At 44.4% G+C, this 23,533-nt stretch overlaps 1 protein-coding gene across 8 annotated transcripts in view; it reads right to left on the minus strand.

The window, feature by feature from the left end:
* The window catches only part of IGSF21 (immunoglobin superfamily member 21), a 443,107-nt gene that overhangs the window by 83,001 nt on the left and 336,573 nt on the right, over positions 1–23,533 (minus strand). For all 8 annotated transcript variants that reach the window (XM_056544295.1, XM_056544294.1, XM_056544297.1 and 5 more), the window contains one exon: positions 5,252–5,367. In XM_056544295.1, coding sequence (XP_056400270.1) covers positions 5,252–5,367 — 116 coding nt within the window. The remainder of the gene's footprint in view (positions 1–5,251; positions 5,368–23,533) is intronic.

Here is a 23,533-nt window from a genome sequence, read left to right on the forward strand (position 1 = left end):
AACATGTCCTGGTCAGATGGATCCAGATCTCTATAGAGAAACATGGCCTGGTCAGATGGATACAGATCTCTATAGAGAAACATGGCCTGGTCAGATGGATACAGATCTCTATAGAGAAACATGGCCTGGTCAGATGGATCCAGATCTCTATAGAGAAACATGTACTGGTCAGATGGGTCCAGATCTCTATAGAGAAACATGGTCTGGTCAGATGGATCCAGATCTCTATAGAGAAACATGACCTGGTCAGATGGATCCAGATCTCTATAGAGAAACATGTCCTGGTCAGATGGATCCAGATCTCTATAGAGAAACATGTCCTGGTCAGATGGACCCAGATCTATATAGAGAAACATGGCCTGGTCAGATGGATCCAGATCTCTGTGGAGAAACATGGCCTGGTCAGATGGATCCAGATCTCTATAGAGAAACATGTCCTGGTCAGATGGACCCAGATCTATATAGAGAAACATGGCCTGGTCAGATGGATCCAGATCTCTGTGGAGAAACATGGCCTGGTCAGATGGATCCAGATCTCTATAGAGAAACATGTCCTGGTCAGATGGATCCAGATCTCTATAGAGAAACATGGCCTGGTCAGATGGATCCAGATCTCTGTGGAGAAACATGACCTGGTCAGATAAATCCAGATCTCTATAGAGAAACATGACCTGGTCAGATGGATCCAGATCTCTATAGAGAAACATGTCCTGGTCAGATGGATCCAGATCTATAGAGAAACATGGTCTGGTCAGATGGATCCAGATCTCTATAGAGAAACATGTCCTGGTCAGATGGATCCAGATCTCTATAGAGAAACATGTCCTGGTCAGATGGATCCAGATCTCTATAGAGAAACATGTCCTGGTCAGATGGATCCAGATCCCTATAGAGAAACATGTCCTGGTCAGATGGGTCCAGATCTCTATAGAGAAACATGTCCTGGTCAGATGGATCCAGATCTCTATAGAGAAACATGGTCTGGTCAGATGGATCCAGATCTCTATAGAGAAACATGACCTGGTCAGATGGGTCCAGATCTCTATAGAGAAACATGTCCTGGTCAGATGGATCCAGATCTCTATAGAGAAACATGGCCTGGTCAGATGGATCCAGATCTCTATAGAGAAACATGTCCTGGTCAGATGGATCCAGATATCTATAGAGAAACATGGCCTGGTCAGATGGATCCAGATCTCTATAGAGAAACATGACCTGGTCAGATGGACGCAGATCTCTATAGAGAAACATGTCCTGGTCAGATGGATCCAGATCTCTATAGAGAAACATGGCCTGGTCAGATGGATCCAGATCTCTATAGAGAAACATGTCCTGGTCAGATGGATCCAGATCTCTATAGAGAAACATGTCCTGGTCAGATGGATCCAGATCCCTATAGAGAAACATGTCCTGGTCAGATGGGTCCAGATCTCTATAGAGAAACATGTCCTGGTCAGATGGATCCAGATCTCTATAGAGAAACATGGTCTGGTCAGATGGATCCAGATCTCTATAGAGAAACATGACCTGGTCAGATGGGTCCAGATCTCTATAGAGAAACATGTCCTGGTCAGATGGATCCAGATCTCTATAGAGAAACATGGCCTGGTCAGATGGATCCAGATCTCTATAGAGAAACATGTCCTGGTCAGATGGATCCAGATATCTATAGAGAAACATGGCCTGGTCAGATGGATCCAGATCTCTATAGAGAAACATGACTTGGTCAGATGGACGCAGATCTCTATAGAGAAACATGTCCTGGTCAGATGGATCCAGATCTCTATAGAGAAACATGGCCTGGTCAGATGGATCCAGATCTCTATAGAGAAACATGTCCTGGTCAGATGGATCCAGATCTCTATGGAGAAACATGACTTGGTCAGATGGATCCAGATCTCTATAGAGAAACATGGCCTGGTCAGATGGATCCAGATCTCTATAGAGAAACATGGCCTGGTCAGATGGATCCAGATCTCTATAGAGAAACATGACCTGGTCAGATGGACGCAGATCTCTATAGAGAAACATGTCCTGGTCAGATGGATCCAGATCTCTATAGAGAAACATGTCCTGGTCAGATGGACTCAGATCTCTATAGAGAAACATGGCCTGGTCAGATGGATCTAGATCTCTATAGAGAAACATGTCCTGGTCAGATGGATCCAGATCTATATAGAGAAACATGGCCTGGTCAGATGGATCCAGATCTCTATAGAGAAACATGTCCTGGTCAGATGGATCCAGATCTATAGAGAAACATGGTCTGGTCAGATGGATCCAGATCTCTATAGAGAAACATGTCCTGGTCAGATGGATCCAGATCTCTATAGAGAAACATGTCCTGGTCAGATGGATCCAGATCTCTATAGAGAAACATGTCCTGGTCAGATGGATCCAGATCCCTATAGAGAAACATGTCCTGGTCAGATGGGTCCAGATCTCTATAGAGAAACATGTCCTGGTCAGATGGATCCAGATCTCTATAGAGAAACATGGTCTGGTCAGATGGATCCAGATCTCTATAGAGAAACATGACCTGGTCAGATGGGTCCAGATCTCTATAGAGAAACATGTCCTGGTCAGATGGATCCAGATATCTATAGAGAAACATGGCCTGGTCAGATGGATCCAGATCTCTATAGAGAAACATGTCCTGGTCAGATGGATCCAGATATCTATAGAGAAACATGGCCTGGTCAGATGGATCCAGATCTCTATAGAGAAACATGACCTGGTCAGATGGACGCAGATCTCTATAGAGAAACATGTCCTGGTCAGATGGATCCAGATCTCTATAGAGAAACATGGCCTGGTCAGATGGATCCAGATCTCTATAGAGAAACATGTCCTGGTCAGATGGATCCAGATCTCTATAGAGAAACATGGCCTGGTCAGATGGATCCAGATCTCTATAGAGAAACATGACCTGGTCAGATGGACGCAGATCTCTATAGAGAAACATGTCCTGGTCAGATGGATCCAGATCTCTATAGAGAAACATGTCCTGGTCAGATGGACTCAGATCTCTATAGAGAAACATGGCCTGGTCAGATGGATCTAGATCTCTATAGAGAAACATGTCCTGGTCAGATGGATCCAGATCTATATAGAGAAACATGGCCTGGTCAGATGGATCCAGATCTCTGTGGAGAAACATGTCCTTGTCAGATGGATCCAGATCTCTATAGAGAAACATGGCCTGGTCAGATGGATCCAGATCTCTGTGGAGAAACATGACCTGGTCAGATAAATCCAGATCTCTATAGAGAAACATGACCTGGTCAGATGGATCCAGATCTCTATAGAGAAACATGTCCTGGTCAGATGGATCCAGATCTATAGAGAAACATGGTCTGGTCAGATGGATCCAGATCTCTATAGAGAAACATGTCCTGGTCAGATGGATCCAGATCTCTATAGAGAAACATGTCCTGGTCAGATGGATCCAGATCTCTATAGAGAAACATGGCCTGGTCAGATGGATCCAGATCTCTATAGAGAAACATGGCCTGGTCAGATGGATCCAGATCTCTATAGAGAAAGATGACCTGGTCAGATTGATCCAGATCTCTATAGAGAAACATGGCCTGCTCAGATGGATCCAGATCTCTATAGAGAAACATGTCCTTGTCAGATGGATCCAGATCTCTTAAGAGAAACATGGCCTGGTAAGATGGATCCAGATCTCTGTGGAGAAACATGGCCTGATCAGACTGATCCAGATCTCTATAGAGAAACATGGCCTGGTCAGATGGATCCAGATCTGGAGTATTGGGGGGCATTCACAAGCAGCATCAGTCTATGGGCACTTCCAGTCAGGTGTAAACACTTGAGGCTGTTGGTGCAGAGGATATGTTGGGGGGAATGTTTTCTGGGTGCACTCTGGCTCCTCTAATACATATGGATGGCTGTTTAATAGGACAGTAGGACTTGAGACAATTCTCCATCCACAAGTGTCATTTAGTCATGGATTGGCTTCAGGAACATGACAGTGAGTTTTCCTCGGCCTTAACCCTTGTCAGATCTTTAGATATAGACATCTCTGTGAGAAGGTGGACTGGACTGTTTAGAGTATGTCAGGACCTCCATCTAATGTGCGGTGAGAACTGTGAGATGAGATCATGTCCACATGGACTGATGCTCCTGCAGATCGATTTTATTACCTAGTGGGATCTATGGCACAGCTCATGGCTAATGTTCTGACGGGCAAAGGAGACCAAACACTAAGGGATTAGATGTATATGACATGCTGTGCTATAGATCCATATAACAGTTAGGAGAGCTAAAGGTGAGCAACGGTGGTCACAGTATCTGGGTTCTATTATCCTGTCACAGTATCTGGGTTCTATTATCCTGCCACAGTATCTGGGTTCTATTATCCTGTCACAGTATCTGGGTTCTATTATCCTGTCACAGTATCTGGGTTCTATTATCCTGTCACAGTATCTGGGTTCTAATATCCTGTCACAGTGTCTGGGTTCTATTATCCTGTCACAGTGTCTGGGTTCTATTATCCTGTCACAGTATCTGGGTTCTATTATCCTGTCCCAGTATCTGGGTTCTATTATCCTGTCCCAGTATCTGGGTTCTATTATCCTGTCCCAGTATCTGGGTTCTATTATCCTGTCCCAGTATCTGGGTTCTATTATCCTGTCACAGTATCTGGGTTCTATTATCCCGTCACAGTATCTGGGTTCTATTATCCCGTCACATTATCTGGGTTCTAATATCCTGTCACAGTATCTGGTTTCTAATATCCTGTCACAGTATCTGGGTTCTATTATCCTGTCACTGTATCTGGGTTCTATTATCCTGTCACAGTATCTGGGTTCTAATATCCTGTCACAGTGTCTGGGTTCTATTATCCTGTCACAGTATCTGGGTTCTAATATCCTGTCACAGTGCCTGGGTTCTATTATCCTGTCACAGTATCTGGGTTCTATTATCCTGTCACAGTATCTGGGTTCTATTATCCTGTCACAGTATCTGGGTTCTATTATCCTGTCCCAGTATCTGGGTTCTATTATCCTGTCACAGTATCTGGGTTCTAATATCCTGTCACTGTATCTGGGTTCTATTATCCTGTCACAGTATCTGGGTTCTATTATCCTGTCATACTGAACACATTGCTGGTGTCCACAGTGCACAAACTGATCAGGTACAGTCACTGGAAGGCGGGTGTAGACATGGTGCATTATACAATGGGGCACTACCCTGAGTCCTCTCTGTGTGTGTAGGTGGCACTCACCTGTGGAGCCGGTTTTCCTCCGCACACAATGCACACCAGAGTGAAGTTCTGCGCCTGGTACCGGCTGAATGGCGAGGGGGTGTCTGCAGCGATCACAGCGATGGAAACAGGAGGTGCTGGAGAAAGAAAGGAACCATCAGTATATATCTATATCCTATGTATAAGGAATCATCAGTATATATCTATATCCTATGTATAAGGAATCATCAGTATATATCCATATCCTATGTGGCTCACTATTGGGCAGTATGTCTGACTATGGGCATTGAAGCTCCCCACTGGGCAGTATGTTTGAATATGAGTATTGTGGCTCCCTATTGGGCAGTATGTCCGACTATGGGCATTGAGGCTCCCTATTGGGCAGTATGTCTGACTATGGGCATTGAGGCTCCCTATTGGGCAGTATGTCCGACTATGGGCATTGAGGCTCCCTATTGGGCAGTATGTCTGACTATGGGCATTGAGGCTCCCCATTGGGCAGTATGTTTGAATACTAGTATTGTGGCTCCCTATTGGGCAGTATGTCTGACTATGGGCATTGAGGCTCCCTATTGGGCAGTATGTCTGACTATGGGCATTGAGGCTCCCTATTGGGCAGTATGGCTGACTATGGGCATTGAGGCTCCCTATTGGGCAGTATGGCTGACTATGGGCATTGAGGCAGGCTAAGGGCATTGGCTATAGTAATGCTCTGCTCAACATTACCTAAAGCCCCAAACTACATATACATTTTAACAAGAGAACAGTAAACCTGTATACCAGACTGGATATCCCGTAGAGTCAATAGATCATTTGCACAAAGGTCTTATTGTCGCCTTAAATCAAACAACATTTTGTCAATTAAATACAATCAGAAAAAATATACACTTGTCTATCCATGATAAGAGAAAAGCAGAATTGTACTGAAGACACTTTATAGAAATCACAACAATTTGTAGCTTCTTACAGGAGACCCGCATTAACCTTCTACCCTTAACATTATTTCCCTACTGTCTATTCCCACCCACATGATGGCCATACAGTGTGGCTCTATTGTCCTCTGCTCACATTGGTCCCCGGACTGATCCATCATCCCTCCACAGGTGACCTGGACTGTTCCACTATACAGCTGATCCTTAAGTGATGGCCCATGCTCCTTCCTAGATTCAACTGGCTCCAGAAAGTTAAACAGATTTGTAAATGACTTCTATTAAAAAATCTTAATCCTTTCAGTACTTATGAGCTTCTGAAGTTAAGGTTGTTCTTTTCTGTCTAAGTAATCTCTGATGACACGTCTTGGGAAACGCCCAGTTTAGAAGCAAATTCCCATAGCAAACCTCTTCTAAACTGGGCGGTTCCCGAGACACGTGTCATCAGAGATTACTTAGACAGAAAAGAACAACCTAAACTTCAGAAGCTCATAAGTACTGAAAGGATTAAGATTTTTTAATAGAAGTAATTAACAAATCTGTTTAACTTTCTGGAGCCAGTTGATATATATATATATATATATATATATATATAAATAAAAGTTTTTTCCTGGATAACCCCTTTAATGAACTGTGATGTATCAATCAGCATTCCTCTTTCTCCTCTCTCCACCCAGGTGGTTTATCCAGGCTATGAAGGATAGATCCCATGGTCTCTGATACCACCCTAAGGACATATCAACCCTCTCTGATGACTACTACTCCCTAAAATCCTCCAAGACATCCCTATCACCCATACAGCATCCCTGAAAGTTCAACTGACCTCCTGCAGTTTCCTAAGTGCTCTAATTTTGGATTAAGAGTTGTTGGAATTTTTCTCCTTGCACTGTGGATATTTACCCAGAGTGCACAGTAAAAGACGTGAATGATAAAGCCATCTGTGTGTTATTCATTTAGTTATGTGTTTGTTTATAATTGTGATCACATTGTATTAGTAATCAATGCAGAATTTCAGGGGATTCCATAGGATTCAATTACTTTTTCTCCCTGCCCTGTGAATGTTTACTCAATGATCTCTATAAGGGTATATTCACATTATGGAATGTCCTCCAGAAATATTCTGGGCAGAGATTCCATGCCGACACTTGGGCTGTTCTGAAATGCACCATCTTTACACATGGCAATGCATATCCAAGCAAATTCCACTGAAAGAATCAACAAGTTCAGACCCTGGAATTTGAATTTCAGTGGCAGAATTTTTTGCTGGGAATTGTCAGCATTGTGAATGACACAGCAGATTCCCATTGAAAATAATGTGTAGCTGCTGCACTGAAATCTCCAAGAAGAATTTTTCATGCTCAGAAATCTTGAAGTGTGGATGGAACAAAGGTCCGTGTGTTATTAGTTTAGTTACATTTTGTTTGTCTATAATTGTGACCACATTGTATCAGTAATCAATGCAGAAATTCAGGGAATTTCAAAGGATTCAATCACTTCCTTTGTGAACCATGGATGTTTACGTAATGTGCTTATAATAGTCGAAAATAGAACAAAGGTCTGTGTTTTACTAGTTTAGTTACATTTTGTTAGTCTATAATTGTGAATACATTGTATCAGTAATCAATGAGGAAATTCAGGGGATTGCAAAGCATTCATTCCTTTTTTCTTTCTGCCCTGTGGACATTTACTCAATGTGCTCTATGATAGCCCTGAATGAAACAAAGCTCCATGTGTTATTAGTTTAGTTACATTGTGTTTGACTAGAATTGTGACCACATTGTGTCAATAATCCATGCAGAAATTCATCTAATTCCAATGGATTAAATTACTTTTTCTTCCTTCATTGTGGACATTTACTCCATGTGCACTATAATAGTCTAGAATGGAACAAAGGTCCGTGTGTTATTAGTTTATTTACATTGTTTTTGTTTGTCATTGTGACCACATTGTATTAATAATCAATGCAGACATTCAGGGAATTCCATAGGATTCAATAACTTTTTCTCCCTGCCCTGTGGATGTTTACTCAATGTGCCCTATGATAGTCCTGAATGAAACAAAGCTCCATGTATTATTAGTTTAGTTACATTGTGTTTGACTAGAATTGTGACCACATTGTGTCAGTAATCCATGCAGAAATTCATCAAATTCCAACAGATTAAATTACTTTTTCTTCCTTCATTGTGGACATTTACTCCATGTGCACTATAATAGTCTAGAATGGAACAAAGGTCCATGTGTTATTAGTTTATTTACATTGTGTTTGTCTGTCATTCTGACCACATTGTATTAATAATCCATGCAGAAATTCAGGGAATTCCATAGGATTCAATAACTTTTTCTCCCTGCCCTGTGGATGTTTACTCAATGTGATCTATAATGAACTGATCAATAAGTCTGTGTGTTAATTTTTCTTGCAAATGTATACATAAACTCACCTGACCCTCTCACTTATTTGCTCCAAAATTTGCTAAAAAATCTGAACAGCAGTGACGTCTGTCAATGCAAGACCTTGGCTTATTGGTACATTTTCTTAGATTCTTCCTTTTCTTTGTATCACCCTTTATCCCCCTCCCCGGCCTGGAATCCTATAAATGTTTATTCTCTGGTTCTACATGTCATTCTCCGCTTCTTCCTTGTATAACTTAAACAAATGTAAATAAAAGTTATAATAAAAAATCCGCACAGTGTTATGTCATTGTCCGGCGCTGGATGGGCTTTGATGGGGGGGCGGGGGCGACCACAATAGAGGGAGACAGTCCCGGTAGGGACCGGAGATGAAATGGCTCATGCTTCTCCACAAGTGAACATTCAGATTTATTTAAATGAGATATTTGCAATATTTAAATCTATTCAAATGAGCGGCTTCTGCTGCCATCTCTGGAGTTGCTCAGCCTGCGGAGGATAAATGACTATCGCTGTAATGAAGTCGGGGGAATCTCTAGTAAATTGATCTCTCACTTACCTGGTACAACAGTAAATCAGGGGAAACGCGGAGCCTAAATCACACAAATGTCACATTATCCACTTCCCAAAATCTCTCCTCCTGGCAGACGCACATCATGCGGCGTTACATGGTGGGTGCAGCACGGGAGGGGACCCCACAGAGATCATTTAGGACTATGTGACTTATCAGCTGACGTGGGACACATGAGGAGCCAAAGTAATAGTTTTATTACCCATAGGGGGGTCGGCTGTCAGGGTATGCTGAGTGCTGTAGTTCTGCAACAGCTGGAGGCACACTGGTTGGGGAACACTGCCATACATTGGCTGAGTCCTCCTAATACTTTACACTGCAGCCCCGTGGGAAACATCTGCCGTGGAAATTCCGCCGTGTGCACAGTGCAGTGGTATCCAGAATCCCATTGAAATCAATGGGACTCTGCTGCAGCTGAATATCCATGCAGAATTCGGCGGGAAATTCTGCCGTGTTGATATAGCCTTAGGGTACGTCCAGACGAGCGGATTTTCCAAGTGTATTTTGCTGCGGATCCACCGCTGAAGGACCTCTGTATGCTGCCTTTACAGATGCCTGCTTGGAGCGGCAATACTCCGCTACGAGCAGACACACCGCGCATGCGCAATCTACTCGCACATCGCAGCGGCTCTTGGCAAACTTAGGGGGAGCGGCCGCGATGTGTGCGAGTACACCGCGCATGTGCGGCGACTTGCACATCGCTTCAGTGTGTCTGCACGTAGCGGCGTCTTGCTGCTCCGAGCAGGCACATGTAATTGCAGCATGCAGAGGTCCTTCAGCTGCGGAACTGCAGCGTAAAATACTCTGTAAATCCGCTTGTCTGAACATACTCTTATAGGTGTTTTTTTTAGGATTGGTCATTCCTATTCACAGGTCCCATTTGCCTTAAAGGGGTACTCCGGTGGAAAACTTTTTATTTATTTTTTTTATTTTTTAAACCAACTGGTGCCAGAAGGTTAAACAGATTTGTAAATTACTTCTTTTAAAAAAAATTTAAACCTTCCAGTACTTATTAGCTGTTGAATACTACAGTGGAAATTATTTTCTTTTTGGAACACAGAGCTCTCTGCTGACATCATGACCACAGTGCTCTCTGCTCCATTTTAAGAACTGTTCAGAGTAGAAGAAAATCCCCATAGAAAACATATGCTGCTCTGGTCAGTTCCTAAAATGGATTCCGAGTAGAAATAGTAAGATTCAGCTCACCGTTTGCAGCATGCAGACCCAGAACGTAATCATATTCAGCACACCCTCCAGCGCAAAGACAAGGGCCGTGTTCCCAGGTGCAACAGGTGAGCAAGAAGAAGGAGGATATCCGGCTCCCAAGACTGGATAAAAGTAAGGCTTTACTGGAACATATTAAAATGCAAAATAATGGTGCAAGTGAACTAAAAGCAAAAACGAAACGCACCGACGCGTTTCGACTTGTATACAAGTCTTAGTCATAGACTATGACTAAGACTTGTATACAAGTTGAGACGCGTCGGTGCATTTCATTTGTGCTTTTAGTTCACCTTCACCATTATTTTGGATTTTAATATGTTCCAATAAAGCCTTACTTTTTTTTATCCAGTCTTGGGAGCCGGATATCCTCCTTCTTCTTGCTCACCTGTTCCTAAAATGGAGATGGAGATGTCAGCAGAGAGCACTGTGCTCGTGATGTCAGCAGAGAGCTCTGTGTTCCAAAAAGAAAACCATTTCCTCTGTAGTATTCAGCAGCTAATAAGTACTGGAAGGATTAAGATTTTTTTAAAGAAGTAATTTACAAATCTGTTTAACTTTCTGGCACCAGTTGATTTAAAAAAAAATAAAAAAAAATAAAATTAAGTTTTCCAAAGGAGTACCCCTTTAATGGCGCTGAGCTGCAATAGCAGACACAACCTGTGGAGACCGGGGGCGCTGTTGTTGCCAAAAGGCAGTTGTGTTTTTGTAACCCTGGCCAGAATTTCATTCTTACGAGGATTATTTTGCCTCCATTGTCGCTCGTGTGTTTTACACCCCGCAGGACGCCATCACCTGCAGGGAGCATCTGAGCCCCCGGAACATCCTTCCAAGGTGCGGCAGACGAAAGACGAGTTCTTATCCTACCGCGCAGAAAACCTCCGGGGACAGACGGCCATAAAAGCGCAGATATCTGCCGGTGTATTTTACTCACAGATCATAAAGAGGCCAATTAAAAGGGGGGAAAAAAAAGAGAGCTGTAAAAAAGAAAAGGGGCCGCAGTTAAGACGACTGCGCTGCTTGTGTTCTTTTTTTTTCTTGGCGCTGCCAGCGGCGGGGGCCTTAATGACCTACCTGCTCTGAACGCGCGTTGGCGGGGAAGGAACGGCGAATTACGGCGGCCTATAAAAGCGTGGCGCACGACAGAGGTTTATGACGGAGCGCGCGGTCCCACTCCTTTAATTAACTTCACTCCATTCCCTCCCCCAGCATTGTACGTACCGGAACGAGGACTTTTACGCTTTATAGCGGTGCCTTATTTTACGGCGAGTCGTTAAACCTTCCGCCACGTCGTCACATCGACCGCGTCTTCTTTTATTTTATTCTGTATTTTGTCTATGGAGAGGTTTTTCGGGGGCAGGAACCCGGGGGGGGGGGGGGGGGGGGGGGAGATTGGAGTATCCGCTCAGGAAGCTCCAGGATCTTCGGGTAAAGGACGGGGCGGTCGGAGGCGCTCACATCTGCGCTGTTACGTCCGGTCACTTTTAATGGCAACAATAGAGCAGAATTTAGCGCAGCTCTTACCGTCAGAATAACGGAACGCACTGTAAGTCCGGCGCGTTGTATGAAGGATCCGGCGCAGTGGCTGTTATGGAGCCGCAGTTTGGGAGACACTGCCATACTTGTCAGGACATGATGCACTACTACACTACAGTGCAGTGTTTCCAAACCAGGGTGCCTCCAGCTGTTGCAAAACTACAATTACCATGGGCATGCTGGGAGTTGTAGCTTTGCAAGAGCTGGAGGCACCCTGGTTGGAAAACCCCTGCATTAAGCACTGTGATTTTCTGTGGGTCTGACTGGTGAACACATGGCCCAGTTACAGTAATGAAATGCATTGATGAAATAGCTGTAGGGGCATGCTGGGAGTTGTGGTTTTGCATGACGTGAGAAACCGGACACCATGTTAATATTCTCGTGACTGCCATACTTGTCAGGACATGATGCACTACACTATAGTGCAGAGTTTCCCAACCAGGTGCCTACAGCTGTTGTAAAACTACAACTCCCAGCATGCCCAGACAGCCGAAGGCTGGGAGTTGCAGTTATGCAGCAGCTGGAGGCACCCTGGTTGGAAAACCTTGCATTAAGCACTGTGATTTTCTGTGGGTCTGACTGGAGAACACATGACCCAGTTACAGTAATGAAATGCATTGATTAAATAGCTGTACGGGCATTCTGGGAGTTGCGGTTTTGCAACACGTGAGCAACTGGACACCATGTTAATATTCTCATGACTGCCATACTTGTCAGGACATGATGCACTACACTATAGTGCAGAGTTCCCCAACCAAGTGCCTCCAGCTGTTGCAAAACTACAACTCCCAGCATGCCCTGAAAGCCAAAGGCTAGTGTTTCCCAACCAGGTGCCTCCAGCTGTTGCAAAACTACAACTCCCTGCATGCCCGGACAGCCGAAGGCTGTCCGGGCATGCTGGGAGATGTAGTTTTGCAACAGCTGGAGGCACCCTGGTTAGTAAACACTGCTATAGTGAATGTCTATCTGCTCTTCTACCTACCCTCTAACGCCTAGGTCTCCAAACTGAACTACAACTCCCAGCATGCAGGAGATCCAAGCACTGATGTGACCCCTGAACCCTGACAGCATCATATCACCCCACCTATAGGTCACTGATCAGCGCTGGTCATAAATCCATCCATAGATCCATGAGAACAGAGGACAATGGGGGGCACTTACTAAGACATGTGTGATGGAGTTCATTTTTTAGTTCTTTTTTTTTGTGTTTTTTTTTTTTTTTGTGTGACTGCGCCAAATTTATTAAATGGTCACAGGGCATTTGATAAATTTTGTGGAGGATACACATTTTCTGAAATTTCACTCTTCAAATACACCAAAAAGCTAAGCTAAGTCCGGGCCGGTGTATAATTGTGGCTTTTTGGTGGTTTTTGCAACTTTTTTAAAAAAGTCGCAGTTGATAAATTAACTGTCACTGCACAAGGAAAAATTTTTTTTTTTTTTTTTTTTTTTTAATCAACTGGTGGCAAAAAGTTAAACAGATTTGTAAATTACTTCTATTGAAAATCTTAATCCTTCCAGTACTTATTAGCTGCTGAATACTACAGAGAAAATTATTTTCTTTTTGGATTTCTTTTCTGTCTGTCCACAGTGCTCTCTGCTGACCTCTGCTGTCCATTTTAGGAACTGTCCAGAGCAGCATATGTTTTCTATGGGGATTTTCTCCGGCTCTGGACAGTTCCTGACATGGACAGAGATGTCAGCAGAGAGCACTGTGGACAGACAAAAAAGAAATCCAAAAAGAAAATAATTTAGTATAATAAAATAAAAATATAAATAATTTAGTATAATAATGTAGCATACAGCTACTAATAAGTACTGGAAGTAATTTACAAATCTGTTTAACTTTCTGGCACCAGTTGATTTAAAAAAAAAAAAAAAGTGGACATAAATCTACACATAAAATAGCCCTAAAACAATGATAAATGCCCCCAATATTCTCTATTATTTTACTCTATCACCTCAACACATTATGGAGCATAAATGGAAACGTCCTTTACGTAGCGCAGGACTATTCCTCTTTGCGTAAAATAAGACAGACTAAAGAAAATGGACAATTCCTATTAAAGGGGTACTCCACTGGAAAACATTATTATTATTAATCAACTGGTGCTAGAAAGTTAAACAGATTTGTAAATTACTTCTATTTAAAAAAAATCTTAATCCTTCCAATACTTTTAAGCTGCTGTATGCTCCACAGGAAGTTGTGTAGTTCTTTCCACAGCGCTCTCTGCTGCCACCTCTGTCAATGTCAGGGACTGTCCAGAGCAGGAGAGGTTTGCTATAGAGATTTGCTCCTACTCTGGACAGTTCCTGACATGGACAGAGGTGGCAGCAGAGAGCACTGTGGAAAGAACTACACAACTTCCTGTGGAGCATACAGCAGCTTAAAAGTATTGGAAGGATTAAAAATGTTTACTAGAAGCAATTTACAAGTCTGTTTAACTTTCTGGCACCAGATGATTTAAAAATGTTTTTTTCCAGTGGAGTACCCCTTAAAGAGCTGAGATGGACACTAACCGCCTGTTACATATCGTCTCTAGAATCCAGCAGAAAACCCGAGACAGATAAAGACGTGAGAGATAAATCAGTTTAGTGTCCTGGCATCGCGGTAATTGAAATCTCTCCCAGTACGAGGCGAAAGCGATGGACGAATAATAGCGCGGTGGTCCGGCCGGAGAGAGGGGGAGAGATTGCTATAAACTCGCAGGAATAAATGAAATCTACCAGGAAATGAGGAAATATTCACAGGAATGGAGGGAGACAACTGGTTAAGCCTTATCAGCAGAAATACGGCGCGCGCTCGGTAATCAGATGCCGAAATTCACTTCCGCACAAACCATAGACAGCAAATCAGTTGATTAATTTAAGAGGAAATTGGAAAGACGCCTTCAGGAGAGACGCTGCCGCCAATCTGGAGGGTCTCCCGTGTGCAGCCGTCATCAGGAACCAAAGTGCTGGCTCCTCAGGAAAAGACTGGGCCAGCGCAACGCATGAGCAAGCAACATGTCCTGATCGGTCTCTATTGGATCAGTCCAGGAAGGCAGTACTATCTGCAGGGAGGGGAGACGGTACTATCCGCAGGGAGGGGAGACGGTACTATCCGCAGGGAGGGGAGACGGTACTATCCGCAGGGAGGGGAGACGGTACTATCCGCAGGGAGGGGAGACGGTACTATCCGCAGGGAGGGGAGACGGTACTATCCGCAGGGAGGGGAGACGGTACTATCCGCAGGGAGGGGAGACGGTACTATCCGCAGGGAGGGGAGACGGTACTATCCGCAGGGAGGGGAGACGGTACTATCCGCAGGGAGGGGAGACGGTACTATCCGCAGGGAGGGGAGACGGTACTATCCGCAGGGAGGGGAGACGGTACTATCCGCAGGGAGGGGAGACGGTACTATCCGCAGGGAGGGGAGACGGTACTATCCGCAGGGAGGGGAGACGGTACTATCCGCAGGGAGGGGAGACGGTACTATCCGCAGGGAGGGGAGACGGTACTATCTGCAGGGAGGGGAGACGGTACTATCTGCAGGGAAGGGAGACGGTACTATCTGCAGGGAAGGGAGACGGTACTATCTGCAGGGAAGGGAGACGGTACTATCTGCAGGGAGGGGAGACGGTACTATCTGCAGGGAGGGGAGACGGTACTATCTGCAGGGAGGGGAGACGGTACTATCTGCAGGGAAGGGAGACGGTACTATCTGCAGGGAGGGGGGGCAGTACTATCTGTAGGGAAGGGAGACAGTACTATCTGTAGAGAGGAGAGACCGTACAATCTGTAGGGAGGGGAGACAGTACTATCTGTAGGAAGGGGAGACAGTGCTATCTGTAGGGAGGGGAGACAGTACTATCTGTAGGGAGGGGAGACAGTACTATCTGTAGGGAGGGGAGACAGTACTATCTGTAGGGAGGGGGAGTACTATCTGTAAGTAGGGGTGCAGTACTATCTGTGGGGAGGGGGCAGTACTATCTGTAGGGAAGGGAGAGAGTACTATATGTAGGGAAGGGAGACAGTACTATTTGTAGGGAGGGGGAAATACTATCCGTACCTACAATGTTGACAGGGAGGCAGTACTATCTGTACCTACAATATTGACAGGGGCGCAGTATTATCTGTACCTACATCATTTACTGGAAGACACAGGGAGAAAGTAATATTTGTGCCAATATAATTTACTGGGAGAGACAAGGTTGCAATACTATCTGTACCTACATCATTTAGAGGGGGTAGGGGGGAAAGGAAGGCAGTACTATCAAGGGAGCAGAGTACTATCTGTACCTATATCATTTAGAGGGAAAGACAGGTGCAGGACTATATCTACATATATCATTTACAGGGAAAGACAGGTGCAGTACTATATGTACATACATCACTTACAGGGAGAGACAGGTGCAGTACTATCTGTAGGGAGGGGAGGCAGTAATATCTGTACTTCCATCATTTACTGGGAGAGACAGGGGTGCAGTACTATCTGTACCTACAATATTGACAGGAAGGCAGTACTATCTGTACCTACATCATTTACTGGGAGAAACAGGAAGGCAGTACTATCTGTACCTATATAATTTTCAGGGGAAGTCAGGTATACAGTACTATCTGTACATAAACAAACTTTACTGAATTGAAAGCTTTAAAGGATAACTCTGTTTACACTTTGGTGACAGGATATCCTATTAATTCCCTTGGCAAGTTAGTGGACTTGCATTAAAAAAAAAAAAAAAAAAATAGCCGCTGGCTGTCCGGGCATGCTGGAAGTTGTAGTTTTCTAACAGCTGAAGGCACTTTGGTTGGGAAACACTACTCTGGACCCTCAGTCTGACCAGGGCTTAGCTTTGTGCAATAAAAAAAGTTTCTGTGTCCCTCATGCTTTATATTGCAGCTCTGATCCATTAGGGCACAACTTAGCTACAATGTCTATAGCAGTGGTTTCCAACCGGTGGCTCATCTGCTATTAGAACTACAGCTCCCATCATGCATCTGTCACAGGAAGATGGGGATTGTAGTTGAGTACAAGTTTTGCAGCTGGACCGCCAGAGGTGTGAGACTTCTGATGTAGAGGAGAAAGGTTTAGGCTGAATATTTCTGGTGCTTTACACTGCAGCTCTGCTCTTTCTGACTGGCTGCTATGTATTAGCCCAAGCTCTGCAGGAAGAGGATTTTCCTTTATAGGGATACAAGATGATAAACTATAAGGCAGTTTTGCAGATATGGTGGATTATGGAGATGTTTCCTTCCTGGGATCTTCCTCGGGGCCCATCCCTGATATGTAGATGAATAATAGGACAAGACGTCTTATTCATCCAGTGTGCGGGATCTGAGACGCTTTGATGCTCGCTCTAAATGCTCATATTTCTATCATAGACGACTTTGATGAATCCGTCTCAGATAAAATAAAATGCATTTGGAATATTATCTCTGGAAAATGGAGCTTCATGAATCAACCAGCAAAACGGACAAAAAAATACACGGATATCTGCAAAAAAAACGCCTTTGAACCGATGGATTATGGGTAATGGGGAGAGAAAAATCACAGAGAAAATGCCAGCAAATTAATATTCATTACTCAAAAGAACTTAAAGGGAAATGACGCCGTTTTATCACTGTGTCTGGCGGTGGAACCGTAACCGGTGCAGAGTAACCTTCATGGACGGCGGATGGAAAAAAACGAAAATGATGGCGAAGTGGCAGCAGGAAATGTGATAATATATAAAGACACAACAGACATCTACAGTGGGGCAAAAAGTATTTAGTCAGCCCCCAATTGTACAAGATCTCCCCCTTATAAAGATGAGGCTGTAATGTCCATCATAGGTTATAACCTCAACTATGAGACAGAATGAGAAAAAAAATCCATAAAATCACATTGTCTGATTATTAAAGAATTTATCTGCAAATTATGGTGGAAAATAAGTATTTGGTCACCTACAAACAAGTAAGATTTCTGGCTCTCACAGACCTGTAACTTCTTCTGTAAGAGTCTCCTCTGTCCTCCACTCGTTACCTGTATTAATGGCTCCTGTTTGAACTTGTTATCAGTATAAAAGACACCTGTCCACAACCTCAAACAGTCACACTCCAAACTCCACTAAGGCCAAGACATAAGAGCTCGCAAAGGACACCAGAAACAACATTGTAGACCTGCACCAGGCTGGGAAGACTGAATCTGCAATAGGCAAGCAGCTTGGTGTGAAGAAATCTACTGTGGGAGCAATTATTAGAAAATGGAAGACATACAAGACCACTGATAATCTCCCTCCATCTGGGGCTCCACGCAAGATCTCACCCCGTGGTGTCAAAATGATCGCAAGAACAGTGAACAAAAATCCTAGAACCACACGGGGGGACCTAGTGAATGACCAGAAGAGAGCTGGGACCAAAGTAACAAAGGCTACCATCAGTAACACACTACGCCGCCAGGGACTCAAATCATGCAGTGCCAGACGTGTCCCCCTGCTTAAGCCAGTACATGTCCGGGCCCGTCTGAAGTTTGGTAGAGAGCATTTGGATGGTCCAGAAGAGGATTGGGATAATGTCATATGGTCAGATGAAACCAAAGTAGAACTTTTTGGTAAAAACTCAACTTGTCGTGTTTGGAGGAGAAAGAATGCTGGGTTGCATCCAAAAAACACCATAAGGGGGTGGAAACATCACGCTTTGGGGCTATTTTTCACTAGAGGGACCAGGACGACTGATCAGTGTAAAGGAAAGAATGAATGGGGCCATGTTTTGTGAGATTTTGAGTGAAAACCTCCTTCCATCAGCAAGGGCATTGAAGATGAAACGTGGCTGGGTCTTTCAGCATGACAATGATCCCAAACACACCACCCGGGCAATGAAGGAGTGGCTTCGTAAGAAGCATTTCCAGATCTTAACCCCATAGAAAACCTTTGGAGGGAGTTGAAAGTCCGTGTTGCCCAGCCCCAATACATCACTGCTCTAGAGGAGATCTGCATGGAGGAATGGGCCAAAATACCAGCAACAGTGTGTGAGAACCTTGTGAAGACAGAAAACATGTGACCTCTGTCATTGTCAACAAAGGGATATAACAAAGTATTGAGATGAACTTTTCTTATTGACCAAATACTTATTTCCCACCATAATTTGCAAATAAATTCTTTAATAATCAGACAATGGGATTTTATGGATTTTTTCTCATTCTGTCTCATAGTTGAGGTTATAACCTATGATGATAATTACAGCCTCATCTTTATAAGGGGGAGAACTTGTACAATTGGGGGCTGACTAAATACTTTTTTGCCCCACTGTACATGGATACAGAAACCCCCTAAACCCCCTGATCCCGACTGTCACATTTGTCCAGAGCGAGGACCTTACGGAGACATCATGTGATCAGCCGCTCCTCTTATAATGCTCCAGTACTGATATAACCTCTATACGTGCAGATCATCCTGACAGGTGAATATTTCTATATCCTGCAGATTGTTACACCTCTCACATAGGTCTCCGGATCACACATTGGTGAAGACACTGACATTTGCTTCCATAAGCGCCCGGATAACCTTGAGGAGATGTCGCGGTACATCCATCCATCCGCCGCTGCCATCTACTGACTGAAACGTCTTGATTCAGAAATCAGCAATCAGAAGAAAGCGGCACAAATCCCAGTGTTGGGGGGGGGGGGGGGGTGAGGGGGGAGGATGATTTAGAGACTCATAGGTTACAAAAGACAAAAAATTATAAAAATAAAACGTTTCTTCATAAATTGTCAGCCGGAGCGAAATTTATCAAGAGGGAAGCGGAGAGTAGAACTATCTAAATCACCGGAAATCTCACGCCCTGACCTTCACGCTAACAATGACAGCGACCGCGTCTGACAACAGAGAATCATAGCGGTCCGGTAATACCCCAACGATGCGGCGTGTGCAAAACTACAACTCCCATCATGCCCTGGCAGCCAAAGGCTGTCAGGGCATGATGGGAGTTGTAGTTTTGCAACAGGTGCAGGTGTTTTTTTTATTTAATAATAAGAATGTTACATTATTACACATATACAGCAACAATTTATAACTGGATACAAAATAGAATAAAAAATATATAAGATAGTAAAAATAAAACTAAAGGGGTACTCCAGAATAAAAAAATAAATAATGTTTTTATACCAACTGGTGCAAGAAAGTTAAATAGATTTGTAAATCACTTCTATATAAAAATATTAACCCTTCCAGTACTTATCAGCAGCTGTATGCTCCACAGGAAGTTGTGTAGTTCTTTTTAGTCTACCCCAGTGTTCTCTGCATACCTCCTCCTCATGTAATCTCCTTACTACTGGGGTGACACACTGTAACAAACCTCCTCCTCATGTAATGTCCGTACTACTGGGGTGACACACTGTAACAAACCTCCTCCTCATGTAATGTCCGTACTACTGGGGTGACACACTGTAACAAACCTCCTCCCCATGTAATCTCCTCACTACTGGGGTGACACACTGTAACAAACCTCCTCCCCATGTAATCTCCTTACTACTGGGGTGACACACTGTAACAAACCTCCTCCTCATGTAATCTCCTTACTACTGGGATGACACACTGTAACAAACCTCCTCCTCATGTAATCTCCTTACTACTAGGGTGACACACTGTAACAAACCTCCTCCTCATGTAATGTCCGTACTACTGGGGTGACACACTGTAACAAACCCCCTCCTCATGTAATCTCCTTACTACTGGGGTGACACACTGTAACAAACCTCCTCATGTAATCTCCTTACTACTGGGATGACACACTGTAACAAACCTCCTCCTCATGTAATCTCCTTACTACTGAGGTGACACACTGTAACAAACCTCCTCCTCATGTAATGTCCGTACTACTGGGGTGACACACTGTAACAAACCTCCTCCTCATGTAATCTCCTTACTACTGGGATGACACACTGTAACAAACCTCCTCCTCATGTAATCTCCTTACTACTAGGGTGACACACTGTAACAAACCTCCTCATGTAATGTCCGTACTACTGGGGTGACACACTGTAACAAACCTCCTCCTCATGTAATCTCCTTACTACTGGGATGACACACTGTAACAAACCTCCTCATGTAATCTCCTTACTACTGGGGTGACACACTGTAACAAACCTCCTCCTCATGTAATCTCCTTACTACTGCAGTGACACACTGTAACAAACCTCCTCCTCATGTAATCTCCTTACTACTGGGGTGACACACTGTAACAAACCTCCTCCTCCTCATGTAATCTCCTTATTTCTGGGGTGACACACTGTAACAAACCTCCTCCTCATGTAATGTCCGTACTACTGGGGTGACACACTGTAACAAACCTCCTCCTCATGTAATCTCCTTACTATTGGGATGACACACTGTAACAAACCTCCTCCTCATGTAATCTCCTTACTACTAGGGTGACACACTGTAACAAACCTCCTCCTCATGTAATGTCCGTACTACTGGGGTGACACACTGTAACAAACCTCCTCCTCATGTAATCTCCTTACTACTGGGATGACACACTGTAACAAACCTCCTCATGTAATCTCCTTACTACTGGGGTGACACACTGTAACAAACCTCCTCCTCATGTAATCTCCTTACTACTGAGGTGACACACTGTAACAATCCTCCTCTTCATGTAATCTCCTTACTACTGGGGTGACACACTGTAGCAAACCCCCTCCTCTTGTAATCTCCTTACTACTGGGGTGACACACTGTAACAAACCTCCTCCTCATGTAATCTCCTTACTACTGAGGTGACACACTGTAACAAACAGTGTGTGTGTGTGTGTGTGTGTGGGGGGTACGACGGTGGTGCTGGCAGGGCGGGGGCTTCGGATGAGCAGTGGGGGCTTTGGATGCCTGCAGCTAACTTTTTTAGCAGCGGGCAGAGCAGAGGCCCATCGAGAGGGCGCTCCAGGCAGCTGCCTATTTTGCCTGCATTAATGTATGGATCACATAGTAGAGGTGTCCTTCCATTAGGTGAAATGTAACCTTGGAATTTTTCTTGTAAACTGATCACATGCTGGGAGTTCTAGCTTTGAAACAGCTGGAGGCACACTAGTTTGGAAACACTGAGGTAGAGACTGAAACGATGGGGAACACGGTCGCGCACAATGTTATGTAATGATATGCGCGCAGTTTGTCCCCATGGAGCTTGTTGTGCAGGATCAAACCAATAATACAGAGAAAATCATTAATTTGACATTTCCGTCCTGTAACAGCGATTACCAGACGAGAACGTCCCGCGCTCCCTCGACACCCTGTATGCAGATGGAGAAGAAAAAGAGAGAGCAGCTTTATGAAGGCAGCTCTGAGGTCAGGGGGTTAAACAAAGAGCAGTAGAGCAAAGAAAAGAATTTGCAGAATTAATAGATCTCAGTTCTGCAGAATTGTGAGTGCAGCTCTGGATCATGACACCAAGGAGTCTCCCGCTTCCCTGGATCCAGATATGATCCTTACTGGCCCCCCGATGCAGTGATCATCTCCAGGTATATACTATATATCAGTCTGGTGTCGCCCCCAGCGCTGAATACGCTACAAAACACCCGCCGGTGGCTCCAGGAATTATGTAAATCCCAAAGTATTGAAATGCGTCGCAGCACAAAAGAACAACAGTGTTTATTCTGCCGGAGAACAAAATCTAATCCATCGATTAATCCATTTTTAAGATCTCAGTTCTGGGAAGTAATTGAATTATTTGCAGTAATAAATGTTTCTGGGGTCACCGGGGTCTTATTTACTCTTCTGATTACTCCGCCAGGCGTGTTCCCTGTCAGTACGAGCGGCGCAGGCGCTGCAGTAGGGTATGAGGCTCTACAGGATGCAGCAAGCAAACTGCCTGCTCCGCAGGGGTGTGGCCTATGACGAAATAGCATACAGGTCTGGGTGTGGCTATGTTACCGCTCACTTACTCTGCAGCAACCCTACAGGTGAGATGTAGTATTACAGGCAGCCATTTCATTGTTATGCATGGAGCTATTTAAAAGAATTATTCAGAAAGAGAAAAACTCTTCCTCATTTTCATAATTCAGGGCCCATATGACAGCGGCGCTATACAAAGTGCTGAGCATGGACACCTCTCTGTATTAGAGTTTATTGTAGTATGTATAAGGCTCTGAGGTCTCAATCTAACTCCTAAGGGGTCAGATGTTCCATCCCAATAAGATATGTCCTGTACAGGCACAACACGCTTAGTGGTTACTGTCACTGAAAGTGATACATAAGCTTAATCCACCTGCCACTTCCTCTCGCTCTCGATGGGCACAGTCTCTATTACAGGAAGGCTTCCCATGAGCCCAGCAGCCACTACCACAGACCCCACGAGCCCAGCAGCCACTACCACAGCACCCTCTAGCCCAGCACCTCCTCCCTACCCATTACTACAGTACCCCATACCACCACACCCCCTACCACAGCACCCACTACAACACCCCCTACCACAGCACCCCCTATCCACTACCACAACACCCCCTATCCACTACCACCGCACCCCCTATCCACTGCCACAACACCCCCTATCCACTACACAGCACCCCCTATCCACTACCACAGCACCCCCTATCCACTACCACAGCACCCACTACAACACCCCCTACCACAGCACCCCCTATCCACTACCACCGCACCCCCTATCCACTGCCACAACACCCCCTATCCAC

The sequence above is a fragment of the Hyla sarda genome, chromosome 10, assembly GCF_029499605.1.
Source record: "Hyla sarda isolate aHylSar1 chromosome 10, aHylSar1.hap1, whole genome shotgun sequence".
Classification (NCBI taxonomy): domain Eukaryota; kingdom Metazoa; phylum Chordata; class Amphibia; order Anura; family Hylidae; genus Hyla; species Hyla sarda.